Consider the following 18,003-nt stretch of genomic DNA (forward strand, 5'->3'; position numbering starts at 1 on the left):
CCGCAAATCAAACGTAAAATTTGGTTAATAAGTAGTCTAGGCCTATACGCGGCGACGAGCGAGTGATCATAGACGGGATGCATTGAATGGTAAGTAATACGTAATTGAACTAAATTCATTTAATTTTTAACCTTCAGAATAACAAGGATAGTGTGAAAAGTAGGATGGGCGTGGGAGGTTGGTTTGGGTGTCCGGAGGGATCGTACAGTTTTGGTTGAGACCTAATTTCAGGTTTCTAACATTTTTTGGTGAGATAATGAGAAACCTCTTATGAAATATGAAAGAGCATGTAATTCTATGAGGAATACAATGTTTATTTGATGAAAATTGGCTTTGAAATGGCTGAGATATCCAAAAAAGAGTGATTCTAAATCTAATAAAGTGTGGGACCCACACTTTCGTTACCGTAGCCCCTATGGGGCTGCTGGTCGCAGTTCAGTTCGGGAAACCCACTCACAAGGGGGGCCCCTCCTTATAAGTAACCCGTCCCCCTTATAAGTAACCCCGTCCCCCTTATAAGTAACCCCCGGGGCACCCCTTATAAGGAGTCTCCACGCTTTTTTGCAATGCAACGCGAAAATGAAAGGACTGCGGCAATTCGCTTGATTATGTCCATAAAGCTTCACAAGTTTCCTAGTTACTCACGAAATTTGAGCAAAATCGGTTTGAGGCATCATATCTAAAATCATGGATTTAAATGCGATGTCAAACGACCCATGCGAATGCTGAAATGCGAGCGATTACTGGCGTGAGTGTCCCCAGGCGCGGCGGCGCGGCAATGCTTGAGTGCAGACGTGGCGAGTCTCTCAGTCGTCTCTCAGTCGCCACGTCTGCACTCAAGCATTGCCGTGCCGCCGCGCCTGGGGACACTCACGCCAGTAATCGCTCGCATTTCAGCATTCGCATGGGCCGTTTGACATCGCATTTAAATCCATGATTTTAGATATGATGCCTCAAACCGATATGTACGGGTACGTACGTCCGTCCGCATTCGTTTACGCAATAACTTGAGTAATATTGACTGGAATTTTACCAAACTTGGTCCAAGTATAATGTATGATGGGGCAATTAGTTTATTAGATTTTGGGTGAAATCGGCCAAAGGTCAAAGGTCAAGGTCAAATCATGAAATTGTATCCGTTTACGCGATAACTCAAGACTGGATCAAGCAAATTTCACCAAACTTTGTCCGAGGATGATGTATGATGGGACAATTATTTAATTAGTTTTTGAGTGAAATTGGACAGAGGTCAAAGGTCAAAGATCAAGGTCATATCCTAAAATTTAGCTGTTTATGTGATAACTCAAAACTGGATGAAGCAGCTTTCACCAAATTTGGTCCAAGGATGATGTATGATGGGGCAGTATAGTTGAGTTGATTTTAGTGACATTGGCAAGAGGTCAAAGGTCAAAAGGTCAAGGTAAAATGCTGAAAATGTTGCTATATTTCCGTGCAACGTCCGAAGGTATTTTTTTAAAACTTAGTGTAGACATGTACTACTGCGTAAAGATTCTCCAGAGAGAGTTTCATGTCATAAGGTCAAAGGTCAAAAGGTCAAAGGTTTGGTGAGAATGTTACAATTTCACTTTCTTGCAAATGGTTCAATGTATCTTCATGGAACTTGGTACAGTGTATGCATGTACTAACTGGCAGGGATTATCTAGGGAATGTAGGGGTCGGGGTCAAAGGTCAAGGTCAACTCAAAATTTTACTATTTCCCTCATTAACTAGTATTATATGCAATGCTTGCATTATCATTTTTAAAACTTGATATACATGTATTACCTAATGTAGATTCTCTCAAAGGTCAAAGGTTAAGGGTCAAAGGCCAGGTTTAAATGCAAAAAAAAAGAATCTATTTTATACTGTAATTACACTCTTTCTTCATACCTTGAAAATTATTCAGTGTATAAACTTACAAAAGGGTCGGTCAGAAGTCAAGTAAAAATCCTCACTTCCCCAAATGCGTGTACCTGCACTCTTAGACAATTATAGCAAACCTAGTTCAAGGAATGTGAACATTCAAGATATTTCTGACAAACCTGACATTTCAATATTTTGTCAGTCATCACACATTGTGTGAAGACATTGTACCATACACCTATTGGGAGAATCATGCATTATGGCGGAGGCATCAGTCGCCATAGCGACATTTCTAGTTTTTATTTGTTTTATATTTAACGCCTGAAATAGATCCATGTCATTTTTTTTTTTTATGTTTTACTAATTTAGAAAGAAGAGAAACACTGAGATCGTGAGAGTGCTCACTGAGCGCTTTACGCTGTCGCATACACACAATGCAAACGCAAGCGCGTTTAAAGTAAAAACATATGTAGTTTTGGTAAGGGTTTGAGAACCCGTCTGGCGCCATTTCATATTTGCTTGCAATATATCGAAAGAGTCTACCAAGAAACCTACCTGGCTGACGCGATTTGCCGGGATGAGGAGTTGTTTTAGAGTATTTCGAGATCAAAAATAAGAGTTGGTATACCATATACCAACTATTATTCCTGAAGGATCCAGACTAACTCGGTCCAGGGAGGTGAGACAAAAAGGAGTGGGCACTCTGCCCTGAGGGTTTTCCCTATCACTCAACACAGGATTACAAGGGATCAGTGCCCCAACGAACAAGTAAACGACCTCTTACGTAACGAGGTCAGTCTGATCGTTATCACTGCTGTTTGATGTTCGATCCTCGGGCCACTGTGATTTGGCCCTCTATCGTTAGGAGTATGGACAGGCCAGTTGACTTGTGTGTGTTCACAAGGACGTGTATGAGGGTTTTACATTCTTTATGCAGGCTCACACGGCATATGCTCTTGGGACCTGCTAGTCTAAGAATTCAGCTCTCGATAGATACAAAAATTTTGAAAATCGGCCAAGAAGAAGTTGAGTTTTGACAATGTAACTGTTTAACAATAGCCATTGTTTTGTTCTTGTTTTAATCAAATTACGACGCAATGTCAAGTGTAAATCCTGACTAGTGCTGACAAAATTCACCTGTAGATCAGCAGATGTTGGGGTTTTTCTTTAGTCTGATGTATCACTTCATTGTTCGCTCGTGTTGGTTCTCTTGTCATATTTTTTGGGAAACTTGCGTACATCCGCCAAGACATGTTTTTTCTGGTCCCACAAACATATTTTTGTGAGCAATTTTAGTTCTCCAGGGGATGAAAACACTATTTGAATGTTTTTTTGTTGTATGCTGGGAATATATTGAGGCAGGAGGGCTCGAATCTACAACAGAGTGGTCATGATGGAGACTACTATAGGACCTAATCTTGGTGAAATAACTTGCCTCCTTGCCTGGTGTATGGTGAAAACATGTGAGAGTTCAGTGAGAGCTGAACTATCTCACATGTCCTGTATCACTGTATGCCTGATAAGATATTCACCATGGCGCTTTTTTTTGTCTGTCTCTCTGTTTTTGTTTTATTCTTATTTGAAAGCTGAATGGGTATTTTTATGATGGTTGTTGCTGTTGTGGTTAGTATTTTCTGTGCTAGCTTGGTATCAAAATTATTATTATCATCAGACATTATTAGGGCCTGTGTTCCACTACTCAGCTGTTCATGTTTCCTTCACATTCTTTCAATCAGTATATTATTATTGGTGCTGCTAATCATTATTATTAAATGTTTTTAAGTCTGTGTTAATTTGTTTCCATTTCATGTAAAAGTTATTTCACCATAATAGCATGCAAAGTACATTTGTTCCCAAGAAATCTTATAGTACATGGACATGTAAATGCACATAAATTATGATACCTTGAATACTAGCTGCAAAATTCAAAATGTGACCATGCAACCAGTTCACTGCACATCACAATGCACCAGTGTTGTTTGCAGGCACAGCAATGGGTAATGCACCAGTTATGCACCAGTATACACCACCCATCCAGTACCACGTGGAGTAATCCAGGTTCTGGCCAGGGAGGGGTGAGACCCACCAGCCTGTTGACAAGGATTGCGCATGTGCACTGTGCGGCCAAGCGGCAGTAATCTAGTTAGTGGAGTGGTCTCTTGGGGAGTGCGGCTCCGAGGATGGTTCAAAAGACACTAATCCAGTGCCCACTCCTTTTCCTCTCACCTCCCTGCTCGGTCTCAGGGAAAACTCGTTGACGGCCCTATTTCAGACAATTTACCCGCAGTTCGTGATCGCAATACTGAAAAGACAATCAAAGACACTTTATAAACAAAACAACTTCAAAGACAGCGCGTCTCAGGTGATGTGCGTAATACGCTTGAGGACCGCGCGCTGTCCATTTGTTTTGTAGAGGATTAGCGAGCACTTTCCTTTCTTTTCAGTTAAGCGTCTTTGGGGTATCAACTCGGACCATACTGTAACTGTGACCAGCCAGAACGTGAAGCGCTACAGGCCGCTCCCGCATAGTACAACGCTGTACAATTCAGAGGTAGTGTAGAACAACTAGTCCCGCCGTCAAAGCGAGGTCGAGTTGTCCCCGAGTCCGAGTTTAGCCTGACCTCGATCGGGTAAGTTCTGAGACTGCGACTCTGGCGAACCTTTTTGGTTATTATTTTGCATTTCAGTCGTTAACCATCGAATATCTTGTTATTACAGCGTTATTCCACACGACACATTTCTAAGGCATACATGCACATTTGGGAGTGAAATTTGACAACTTTTGCAGGCGTACCAGAACTATGTTTTGGCTTTAACACGCGAAGTGTGCCGGGCTTTCAGCTAGCATGCAATGGAGCAAATCGTATGGATCCAAAATTGCACGGTAAATGGAGCCACAATTGCACGGATGAAGTCATTGTGAAATGGACCGAATGATCACTGTTAAACAACCAATCAAATGACAAGGATCTCCTCAGGCGTATATGATACAAAGAAATCTCAAATATAGACGTACATTGTAGACTCTACTGTAGTACAAGAAGCGGTTATAGCCTAAGGATCTACGGAGTACAGTTGCATAGAGTCAGAGAGTCTAGGCACCCAGTTTCACAATTGATTTGATTTTTATATACTACAGTAGGCCCTTTCTGGTATAATAATGGTGAGTGTTCATCTGTGTAGGTTTTTCTATACTGTATAGGATTTTGAATCGGAACTTAACTTTAGAAACCTATGCATTTAAACAGTTGCATCTTGGTTGACTCCTTCTTTAATAACCTTAGTCTTACGTCTTATGCTTACCAGATGCCCTGATGGTTCCGCTTGTAAAACGTTACACATGTAACCCCAGCGCACGCTTGTTGTTTTTGATGCTAAAAGACACTTGATTCATTGTTACTATTAATGCCACTGGCCCAACGCAGTGGTGTGGTTAGTACACGTGATCTGAACCGCAACAGTGACCCCAGCACGTACGTGTCGGTTACAGTGCCCGGCAACAGGGTTAACACGATCATGATGACACGCAGTACAATTACATTATACAGTACAGTCTATTGTAGGTCTAGGTAGGCATCATCAGTTTTTTTGTTTCATTAGGTGATACGCTATCAGCGTATCACCTATTGTGATTGTCAAAATCTCTCTTTATTAGGTGATACGCTTTTAGCGTATCACCTATTGTGTTTGTCAAAATCTTCCTTTCTTTCTTTTTATTCTTCTTTCTTTCTGGCACATTTTGTGTCGTGAATATCTCAACATTGACATGACGGAATAACATGACATTTTCAGTCAACATGTCTCATGACAATATCTAGCCACAATAAGGTTTTCATGACAGTAACGTATCTATGACGTCATCTAGGCGCCATTTTGTGATTTTCGGACATGTTACATGATCGATCATAACTTCATAACTAAAGGACATTTCTGTATCAATTTCGGTGGACATAAAGTTCAGGTCACGCTCTATCTTACTTTGTAATGCTAATTACCAAGGACATCTTTACGCGCGCGTACGCGCGCGTCAAACTTTTTAAAGGCTCAAAACAACTTCCCAATGGGAAATCTCGAAGTTTCAGACAATTTTAAGCGTTCCGCGCGTAGGCGTCTGTCCGCGTATTTTCGCGCGCAGTGCGCGTAAGCAACATGAAAATGCACATTTTTTGACAGATTTGGATTCCTGATACATTAAGTAACAATATCCATTGATTTTTGATCAATTTTGACCTATAACAAAGGAATGCGTTGGCGTCAAAGTTGAAATTTCGTGTGCGCGTCTATGTGGAAATATAGCGAAAAACATGTCTTTGTTTATTTCGCCACAGCTCATTAAAACGTCAGGTGACCCTATGTTTTTATTGCATATTACAAAAGCATATGAATTGAAAATAACGTTTCAAGTACCAATATTTCCCTAAATACATTATGACGTCATCATATCATCATCTGAAATCAAAAAAGTGGAATTAATTTTTTTGAGGTACTGTTTCTGACATTCATTTGCTCGTATCTCTGTTGTTTAAGCTCAATATTATCCCAAATTCAGATATGTTGTACTTTGAACATTTGCCTTTCAAGTCCAAGTCATGGTTTGAAATTTGATGACGGCATCATACCTTAAATTGTGATTAAAGGTAAAGATGCAAAATCGGACAAGTTTACGTGTTATGTCTTTAGATGGGAGGTGATTTTTTTTAAAACCATGCATTGACTTGACAACGTTCAACCACCTTTATCTCAGCTGATTTTGCTTCATTTCCTCTGAAACTTTAGTATGTTGTAGCTGAGACTATAAGCTGCAGTAATCATGCATTTTATTCTTTGAAATCTTCTCATCAGATTGACAATTTTGCAGTTTAAAACTGAAAATGAAAATGGAATGTGGACAAAACGATTATTCATGTATCTTTCACATACATAAGTTTACGTTCCCCATATTTTCTCGTCGAGACGTATGGCCGAGTGGATAAAGGCGACGTCTCAGAGACTTGAGGTTGCGGGTTCGAACCCCACAAGATCACGAAACGAAATACTGAGCTATTTTACTTTTTTTTCCTTCAATTTTGTATTACATATTCGTCCATGTAGAAATCACGTTCGTATATAAACGCACCTATACACACACACAGACACACACACACGCCATATCCCTCTTTTTTGTGTGTTGGAGACCACATTGCTTCGACTGCAGCAAAATTTTGCAGGTTGACTTTGTCAAACCGATCATAGTATGTAATGACGACTGAGGTGTTGTACTTTGAACAATTGTCTTTCAAGACGATGTCATTGTTTTGTAATTTGATGACGTCATTACACTGAAAATTGTGATTAAAGGCAAGGTATCAAAACCAGCCGATTATAGGTTTTATGTCTGCGGGACGTATTTTTCCCAAGTTGCCAGAAATGGCATAGCGACCTCAGTCGTTACAAGGCCGCTTTTCCGTCTAGCAATGCAATAGATGTTCACACGGCCACGTTAGTTGAGTGGGCATTGACTTTCCCCCTGTTATATCTACACATTGTTGTTTTTTTTTGTCTTACCATTTCCGTGGATGACCCGTGGCCGAGTGGTTACAGAAACGGTTTCGCATGCACGCTCAATATAACTTCAAGGTGCCTATATCACATTCTTTTCTTGTCGATCACAGATGACCGTCATCTGATGACCACAAGCGTATCACCTAACTCGTCCTCGATGTGACAAGTTTTCATGTCTCGTTTCTTTTTATTCTTCTTTCTTTCTGGACAATTTTGTGTCATCAATATCTCAAGAATGACATTACGGAATAACATGACATTTTCAGGGAACATGTCTCATGACAATATCTAGCCACAATAAGGTTTTCATGACAGTAACATATCTATGACGTCATCTAGGTGCCATTTTGTGATTTTCGGACCATGTTACATGATCGATCATAACTTCATAACTAAAGGTCATTTCTGTATCATTTTCGGTGGACATTAAGTTCAGGTCACGCTCTATCTTACATTTTAATGCTAATTAACTGTACCTAGGACATTATTACGCGCGCGTCAAACTTTTAAAAGGCTCAAAACAACTTACCAATGGGAAATCTCGAAGTTTCAGACAATTTTAAGCGTTTCGCGCGTTCGCGTCCGTCCGCACATTTTCGCGCGTAGTGCGCGTAAGCAAAATGAAAATGCACATTTTTTGACAGATTTGGATTCCTGATACATTAAGTAACAATATCCATTGATTTCCGATCAATTTTGACCTATAACAAAGGAATGCGTTGGCGTCAAAGTTGAAATTTCGTGTGCGCGTCTATGTGGAAATATAGCGAAAAACATGTCTTTGTTTATTTCGCCATAGCTCTTTAAAACGTCTGGTTACCCTATGTTTTTATTGCATATTACAAAAACATATGAATTGCAAATAACGTTTCAAGTATCAATATCTCCATAAATACATTATGACGTCATCATATCATCATCTGAAATCAAAAAAGTGTCCAATTTTTTTAAGGTACTGTTTCTGATATTCATTTGCTCGTATCTCTGTTGTTTAAGCTCAATATTATCCCAAATTCAGATATGTTGTACTTTGAACATTTGCCTTTCAAGTCCATGTCATAGTTTTGAAATTTGATGACGTCATCATGCCTTAAATTGTGTTTAAAGGTAAAGACGCAAAATCGGACAAGTTTACGTGTTATGTCTATGGGAGGTGATTTTTTTTTAGAAACCATGCATTGACTTGACAACGTTTAAGCACCTTTATCTCAGCTGATTTTGCTTCATTTCCTCTGAAACTTAAGTATGTTGTAGCTGTGACAATAAGCTGCAGTAATCATGCATTTTATTCTTTCAAATCTCCTCATCATGTTGACAATTTTGCAATTTAAAACTGAAAATGAGAATGGAATGCGGACGAAACGATTCCTGATTCATCTTTCACGTACATAAATTTACGTTCCTCTAATTTTCTCGTCGAGACGTATGGCCGAGTGGTTAGAGGCGTCGTCTCAGAAACATGAAGTTGCACACGTACGGGTTCGAACCACACAAGAGCACGAAAGAATATTATTTTTTTAAACTTTTTTTCTTCAATGGAGTACTACACCTTCGTCCATGTAGAAATCACGTTCGCATGTAAACACACATACGCACACACTCACACAGTATCCCTTTGTTTTGCGTTAGAGACTGCATTACTTCGACTGCTGCAAATTTTGCATGCTGGGCTTTTCAAACTGATCTAGTATGTTGTATCAAAAAGGAAATTTGTTCATATCAATTCAGTAACACAATATAGTCGTGGTTACTTTGTGCTGATTTATACATCTAACAAGCTATACATTGTAAAAAAGGTATTTGAATTGTTCCTTTAAGTCAGTCTTCTGTATTGATAATTATTTGTCAATTAGTGGTTTTTGTGGAGTTTCAGATAGTGATAAAAAGTATGGATGATAAGTGCAGCGATAATTCCTACAGTTAGTTCAAAGTTGTGTTACAGAGGTTTGATACATACATTTAGCAGGGTGTGTGTGTATACGTGTGTATACAGGTTGGCCATATGACACATTCTAGACCATTAATCTTAATTAATCAGCAAACGTGATCAGCTATGGAACTGAATATGGTACTAATGTATGATGTTAATGATTCTAATTAAACTGTGACGAGTTTGAAGGGATAGCTTAACTGTGTGTAAAAATAAAGCAATTATAAGGAAATTTTAGGGGAATTTGATAACCATGCCTATAATAATTTCATACAGGTACTAATAGCTGCCTCTTATTCATGGTATCTGTCGTCTTGTCAATAGCAAACTTGATGATGTACGATGAATATGTTTTACATTGAACAACTGTCTTTCAAGTCCATATCGATGTTTTCTAATTTGATGACGTCATCATGCTAGAAGTTGTGATTAAAGGCAAGATACCAAAATCAGCAAAGATTATACGTTATGTCTGTGGGAGTTGATTTTTGTTTTTTAACCATGCATTGACTCGATAATGCTCGAGCACCTTTACCTCACTTGATTTTGCTTCATTTCCTCTGAAACTTATTGTATGTTGTAGCTGAGACAATAAGCTGCAGTAATCATACATTTTATTATTTTTTTTTAATCTTCTCACCAGGTTGAGAATTTTGCAGCATAAAACTGAAAATGAGAATGGAAGGTGGACGAAACGATTCCTGAGTCATCTTTCACATATAAGCTTACGTTCCTCATATTTTCTCGTCGAGATGTATGACTGAGAGGTTAAAGGCGACGTCTCAGAGACGTAAGGTTGCTCACGTGCGGGTTCGAACCCCATAAGAGCACAAAACAAAATACTTATCTCTTTTACTTTTTTTCTTCAATGGTGTTACACATTCGTCCATGTTGAAATCACGTTCGTATATAAACGCACCTATACACAGCCACACACCCGCACACACAATCACTCTGTTTTGTGTTGGAGACCACATTGCTTAGACTGCTGCAAAATTCTGCAGGCTGGGTTTTTCAAACCGATCATAGTATGTAATGACGACGACGAAGGTGCTGTACTTTGAACAATTGTCTTTCAAGTCCATGTCATTGTTTTGTACTTTGATGACGTTATCACGCTGAAAATTGTGATTAAAGGCAAGGTATCAAAACCAGCCGATTATAGGTTGTATGTCTGCGGGACGTATTTTTCCCGAGTTGCCAGAAATGGCCTAGCGACATCAATCGTTACAAGGCTGCATTTCCATGTAGCAATGCAATACATGTTCACGCGGCCACGTTTGTTGAGTGGTCATTGACTCTTCCCCTGTTATATCTATACATTGTTTTGGGGTTTTTTTTTTGTCTTAACATTTTCATGGATGTCCCGTGCCCGAGTGGTTAGAGAAACGGTTTCGCATGCAGGTTCAATATAACTTCAAGGTGCTTATATCACATTCTTTTCTTTGTCGATCACAGATGACCGACATCTGATGACCCCAAGCGTATCACCTAACTCGTCCTCAGTGTGACGAGTTTTCATATCTCGTTTTGTTTGTTTGTTATTCTACCTACGCCAAGGATGGATGTTATGCTTTCTTCTGCATTTGTTTGTCCATGTGCAAAATAACTCAAAAAGCTGTGAACAGATCTTTGAATGAAACTTACAGGAAAGCTTGAGAATGACAAATAACAGATGATTAAATTCTGGTGGTGATCCGGGGATTTCAAATGGATTTTATGAAGGATTTTTTATATTTTGGCAGGTAGAGTCAATGAACTTGGGAGTACAAGCTGCGCATTTTCGAGATTTTCATACGCGCACTATAAAATGCATGCTCTAGTTTCTGCTAAGGCGAGGCGCACCGCGCAGCTGGAACATTTTTGACAAAACAAAAGGCTTTTATACATGTATTGGGAAATTGGGCAACTTTCAGCACGCATACGTACGTGTGGCTATGGGTGGAAATCACTGATCTGAGTGATCTCTATGGAAGAACAAGATCAGTGATGAAAATGAGCTGCATGCTTGGCGGAGGTCTGCGCTCTCAGAGTGCTTTTCAAGTTTACTTTGAAGTTATGATTGTACTTCACATCTCAGTCACACTTTCAAATTCATCGATTTGCTTCACTAGTGTCCATGGCAAGAGTGACTTTTTGCGCAGCCACCCAAAACTCGTAAATACTCCACTAATCTAGATGTCTCTGCCGCATGTGCATGCAGGCATGCTAAGTATGCATCCGTGCGTAAGCTAACAAGAGTATGGCAGTGTAGAGTACTGTAGATCCATGACCAGATGTGCCTACATTAAGTATAGATCTACACTGTGTAGAGTCTAATTCTTCTGGGTGACTCCCAAAAGGAACTCTTTCCATGTCCATTTTTAATGAAAATTTCTCTTCCTCTTTGTGCATTGTACACGGGTGTATGACTGCTTATTCCGTGTTGCACTTCATCTTTATCTTTGATTTTAGGATTAAGAAACTATCCCTTCACAATTTGACATCACAAACAAATCTTACATTCTTACATTGTATAATTTGTATCTTGCTATTATCTTCTACAGGTTGGCATGACTACCACTGTACATCAAGTCAGTTGGAGGAGTCTGGTTCCAATCAGTTTCCATGACTGGAAGGAATAGGCCTAGAATCCTATGTGCTCTTCACACTTTTGGCCAAACACATTTCCTCTTCAGCAGATGAAGGACTGATTGTAACATTCAAAGTGGGTAATATATTCAATTCATTTTCAAGCATGAATAGCAAGACACTCTTTTGCTTGTTTGGGTTTTATACTACTTGTATTTTAAGACATATATAATATCCTTTGTGCTGAATCAATATGATTTTTTATTACCTTCGCCAAGGGAGGAGGTTACACATGTTGTATGTTTTCGTTACTGTTGGTTTGTTTGTTAGTTAGTTTGTTAGTTTGTTTGTCCGTGTGCAAAATGACTCAAAAAGTTGGGCACAAATTTGGATGAAACTTGCAGGAAAGGTTGAGAATGACATAAGGAATGGATGATTAAATTTTGGTAGTGATCTGGAAATGTTTATGGATTTTATGAAGGATTTTCGTTATTTTGGCAGGAAGAGTCAATGAACCTGGGAGTTCAAGCTGCACATTTTAGCGTTTTCATACGCGCACTAAAGTGCGTGCTCTAGCTCTGCTAGGGTGAGGTGCGCCGCGCCGCTGAGGGTTTATGACATAAAGGCTTCTATATTGGGAAATCGGACAATTTTTCAGCACGCATACATAAAGGTGGAAATCACTGATCTCTATGGAAGAGCAAGATCATCATCGGAAAGTAGCTGCTTGGCTGAGGTCTGCGCTCTCAGAGTGCTTTTCTAGTTTACTACTGTCACAATATAGGATGCTTTATGAAATGTATCAATACCTGTATGGGTTAAATATTCAGCTTAAATACTGTGTGATGATTGCAGTTTACATGACTAAATACATGTACAGCAAGGATCAACATTGTTATCATTTCAAGCAGTGACATCACATCAGATACAAAACATGATTCTAGAGTTTTTCTAACTGATGACGGGGCTAGAATGAAAGTATGTAGACCATCTGATATCGATATACATACAATGTATGTGCCGAATACTCAAGTCTATTGTTGTTTATACAACACTTACAGGACAAGTTCACCTTCATAGACGTGTGGTTTGAGTGAATGCAGCAATATTAGTAAAAGACATCAGTGAGAGTTTGAGGAAAATCCGACAATCCGTTCAGAAGTTATGAATTTTTAAAGTTTCTGCTCAGTCATGGCTAGATGAGAAGACTACTATAGCTTGTGATGTCACATGAGTACAACGGTATAAAGAAAGTATAAAGAAAATTCACCTTATTTTCACTTTTCTCGCATAACAAAAGAACACTCGACTTCTCTCTTTCAGAAGGCAAGGGGAATAACATTATCCTTAATAACATACATCAGTAACAAGTCCAAGAAATGTACACTTTATTCAAAAAGTAAAATTTTGTGAAATTCTCTTTTTATTTTCATTATATCGTTGTACGCATGTGACATCACACACTGTAGTAGTCTTCTCATCCAGCAGTAATTGCGCAGATACTTAAAAAATTCATAACTTTTGAACGGATTGTCGGATTTTCTTCAAACTTTCACTGATGTGTTCTACTAATATTGCTGCATTCACTCAATCCACATGTACATGAAGGTGAACTTGTCCTTTAACAATTCTCGTGTATTCCCCTTGGGACAATATTTTTCCTCAGTGCTGAGAACTTCAGAAAAATATGGGCTCGAGTGGAATATATAACTCTCACAGGGATGTGAAGTATTATTACACCTCTAAGAAGGCTATATCTCTATAATTTATTGAAATTGTAGGTTTGTTTCAATATTGCTGATTGTAAGAGGACAGGCAGCGTAGAGGATTCAGATGCAGAGGGAGGTTATAACAATGTGGCACTGACACATGACTTTCTTTCTTATCAATCTGAATATTCCGGATTTGTTTCCCGGGTATGTTTTATGTTTCTCTAGCAAAGCTTTTTTTCATGTATTTGTATAGGGATACTATAAGCTTATTTGTACAAACTCTCTCTCTCTCTCTCTTTGGTTGTTTAAAAAAAAAAAATCTACTTAAGATGGAAGAACAGCCACCACAGACACCGCTTGGCAGAGCCATGCAGCCAAAGTGCTTTGCTACACCAGAGAGCTGGGAGATGCTTGCAGACCAGACCATGGAGGAGGGCTCTACTGGTGGCCTCGGCTTGAACAATTCCCTGAATGGCTTCGTGATGAGCTTTGACTGTTACGAGACTCCCCCAGGTGCAGTCATCTACCGGGAACACTTTGACGACTCATTTAACAACGCGTCAAGTTTCACTACATCAGTTCAGGAGGAGAGAGAGAGTGCTGATGCAGATTCTGATAGCAAGTCTCCATGCATGGTAGATGTTGGTGATAGCCTTTTGGACAGTGAGATTGCCCATAACAATGAAGAAGGACCCCCGAACTCTTTAAGGTCAAACCAAAATGATGCAAGCGAGTACAGGCATGTATTAGTTGCCACACCACATCAGAGCCCAGGTAGTGTTGTAAATGAGGATGGTTTAGATCCAGAACTCAAGGAGAAAATAGACACAGTATCTGACTGTGTATTGGAAAGTTATAGTGCTTCACATGAAGACATGAGCTGTGAAAACCTAAATGATTTCAGTAATGTAAAAGAATACCATGTAAAATGTTATGAAGAAAGGTATGGAGATAAAGAGAAAGAATGCACTGCTGAAAGCTGTCCCCTTGTGAAGTCAAGATGTGAGGATGATGACCTGTACAGTCATAACAGTACTGACTTCATTAGAGATACGGTGTCAACTGAAATGACAGACAAACAGGAAGAACATGTTTGTGAGTCTCTTGTCACTTCTAGTAACAGTGGGCATTCAAATCAGATGCAGATTAGTGATGTTGAAGAAGCCAAGTCAGTCACCCGTATGGATGAGGCGATGGAGCCTTGCTTAGGGATAGACAAAGGAGATGCTGAACTCCAAAGCACATCCCACATGGAGTCACCAACTTTGCCACAAGGTGATGTGAACTCTACTCTAAAGTCCATGGGCATCCCACAGGATGTTATTGAAAATCAGTTGGCAGCTTTCCTCAGTATGGAGGACCCTTTCCAGTGTCCAGAGAAAGTCAGTGATGAGAGTTGCCAACCAGAGCCACATCCACAGAAGCTGCCAGACAAGGACATTGAAAATGAAAGCAATGAGAAGGGACTGGCTGAAACTGTGCTCAAGGACTGCAATCATAGTGCTGTGCAACCTGCTACTTCTTCAAGGAGAAGGAAGAAAAGGGTGGAACCTCAGATGCAAAGAAGGAGATCTGTAAGGATTGCACGGAGAGACTCAATTATAGCCAGTGACCTTCAGACAGTGATGGATGATAGAGAACTTGTGGAATTAAAAAGTATGACACAGGTGGATTTGCCTGTCAGTGACCCAGCTGATAAAATGTCAGTAGTGCTTGCACAGGACACATCAGGTGTTGTCGCCTGTCATCCGGATTCTGTTGCTAATCCTTATCCAGTGGTTGAGCAGGACTCTGTTGCCATGCCTGCTCCATGCCAACAGGTTTCACAGTCACAGACAGCATTTAGAGGAGATATTCCTTGCACTGTACCGGCAGAAAGTATGCAGCGACAGTCATGGGGCGACAGTAAGAGGGAGAACCCAGATGAGCTGCCTGTAGGTCAGATTGATGGCAATCTACCAGGGTCAAGAAATATGAGGAAGAAACCAAAAAGAGGAAGACGAAGGTCTGTCAGGCTTGAGAGGAAAGTCCAAGAAGTGTCTGATGAACCACATAGTCACGAGGTTACCCAGGAGGTGGTCAGTGCTCAAAGTGCATGCACTAACACCTTCTTGGCTGACTTTGCTGACTTTGGGTTGGGAGATGAGTGGATGCCAGGAGATTTATTTGGTTCTAGTCAGTTTGCCAAGACCCCTAAGCAGAAATCTGGGCGCAGGAAGTCGGCACGTCTCAGCGGCGTCTCCATTCCACTACTAGAGCTTGACGGCAAGTCACAGGTTCACTTGACAGTATTTGATGAGAGCAGAAAGACAAGAGACCAAATTACTGACACAGATTTAGCGGACACCATGGACGTCAAAGCTTGTTATGAAAAATCTTCTGGCTCTGCACTGGCAGCGGAGAACCCCTGTGCTGATGATGAGTCTGTTCCCATGATGGTGGAGTATACACAGGAATGTTTTCCTTGTGAACAGACTGTTGATGCTATCCCTACAGGTATGATGGAAGTCCAGAATGCTCCCTTTGACATGGATCTCTTCAACAGTCTTGGGGATCTACCTTTTGAGAGGGAGGACACCAAAAAATCTTCAAGAGGGAAAAAAGATACTGGCAATGAGCGTAGGCGATCAGTAAGATTAGCAAAGAAAGCACACCAAGAATCTTCCCCAAAGGATTCCAGGACACTAGAGACAAAAGTGCCAACAAAGAAAAAGCGATCTAGGGCCATCAAAAGTAGAGGAGAGGACCAATGTGCATTGGAAATCCTGGATGCTGTGAAAGATTCTGTGACAAAAGATGCTGTTGCAGAGGACACTTTCACTGCCATCAAGGATGCCAGTGCACAGTTTCTCTCAAGAGTGGACATGCACAAGCCTGTCGGTGAATACATTGCTAAAAGTACTGTACAGCCTAATAGAAGACAAGCAAAAGCCTGTGGCCGTAGGAAGCAAGATACCCCCCTCACGTCCAGAAAGAGAGCATCAAGAATCACAGACAAGGAGAATGACGACCCAGAAACAGCAGCCACTAACTCTGATGAGGGACAGTCAGTCACAAGCTCAAAGGATGATGAGGGTTCAGATAGTAACTCTGAATTTGCAAGTGATGCTGTGAGACATCCTAGTGCAAATGATGGGACTTTCAAGGTCACCAAGAAGGTCGAACAGCTCTATCTTAATAAAGGACTGGACGTGACAAAGCATAAGATGGCAAACCTTGAGACCATCTTCGAAAGTCCCAAGAAAAAACAGACTGGGACTCCGTTGAGGGCCATTGGAGGAAAGAAAATCAAGAGGTTTTCTGCCTTCACAGAGACTCCTTGGCTAGGAAGAGCTGGGAGGGGTAGGAGCAAGAAGGTGAAGAGAGGGAAGGTATTCAAGAAAGTTCTTAGCAGCAGGAAAGAAAGGTGTTGGAGATTGGATACCATGCTGTCAACACTTGATGACATGTCTCCGTAACTTTACTCATGCAAAGTAACTGTCAATACAGTTTTGCGTTATGAGTGACCTGCAGCTTGAGGATGCATGACTCAACCTACATACGTACAGCTGTAGACCTGCTAAGCTGCTGTTTTGTATTGAGTGATTATTCTCTTCTTCTTCTTCTTTTTCATTTAGTTTTTTTTTTGTTATTCAGTAACAGTATACAACTTGTAGTTCATGTGACAATTTTATGAGGTTACCATGCAGTATACCTTACAGAGTACACATGCATCCGTGTGCAGTCTTTTCAGTTAACCAATATGCTGTACACCTGTTTAGATACTTACTTTGTCTGCTGAAAACATACACAACTGATACAGTGTACAGTACGTATCATCAATAAGGGTGACCATTCAATTCAATAAGTGAGCTTTGAAAATGTGTAAGTTATCTTGCAAATGATCTCTGGATATCAGTCTTATGGATGTGGAATGAGCATGTCATCTTCTTGGCCAAGTGAAAGCATGAACAAATGTATGTACAACACTGACTCACACTGACAATATGTCAGGTACATTGTATGTTATGATTGCGTGTGGTACAAATGTACTGAAATATGACTTTTTCATTGGTAAACTCCTGACTTTAAATTTGTGGGATCCATGGGGACACTAAGGCTGCAGCTTTTGGAATTACAGTGTATTCTTTTTATGTGGGGGTCAATTACTAAGTTAGAGCATACATGTAGTTGGAACATGACTCGTAATATGCATTGTATGGAGACTCTAAACTTTGTCATCTCCACTAAGTATTCCTCTGAGAAAAGGCTGACTCCAGACAGGTGGCTCGGTCTGACTGAAAAAAAACAAACCAGAAAGTCAAATCATGTGTGTTTGATTTAGTTCCGCTATAAATTTCCTGCACCCATTTTAAAGCCAGAGATACATGTGTTCATGTGTATACA

At 40.1% G+C, this 18,003-nt stretch overlaps 1 protein-coding gene across 1 annotated transcript; it reads left to right on the top strand.

The window, feature by feature from the left end:
* Positions 1-17,075, top strand: LOC139711706 (uncharacterized). The gene is made up of 3 exons (XM_071623565.1): positions 1-89; positions 11,881-12,041; positions 13,947-17,075. The coding sequence occupies exon 3, from the start codon at positions 13,947-13,949 to the stop codon at positions 17,073-17,075; it is 3,129 nt and encodes a 1,042-aa protein (XP_071479666.1). The 5' UTR covers positions 1-89; positions 11,881-12,041.
* The last annotated feature ends 928 nt before the right edge of the window (positions 17,076-18,003 follow it).

This window comes from Diadema antillarum, unplaced genomic scaffold (genome assembly GCF_040938485.1).
Source record: "Diadema antillarum isolate AM-2024a unplaced genomic scaffold, OU_Dant_1.0 seq00001690_RagTag, whole genome shotgun sequence".
NCBI classification, from domain to species: Eukaryota; Metazoa; Echinodermata; class Echinoidea; order Diadematoida; family Diadematidae; genus Diadema; species Diadema antillarum.

Coding starts and splice junctions, on each gene's coding strand:
- LOC139711706 (XM_071623565.1), top strand. CDS start 13,947: ATGGAAGAACAGCCACCACAGACACCGCTTGGCAGAGCCATGCAGCCA.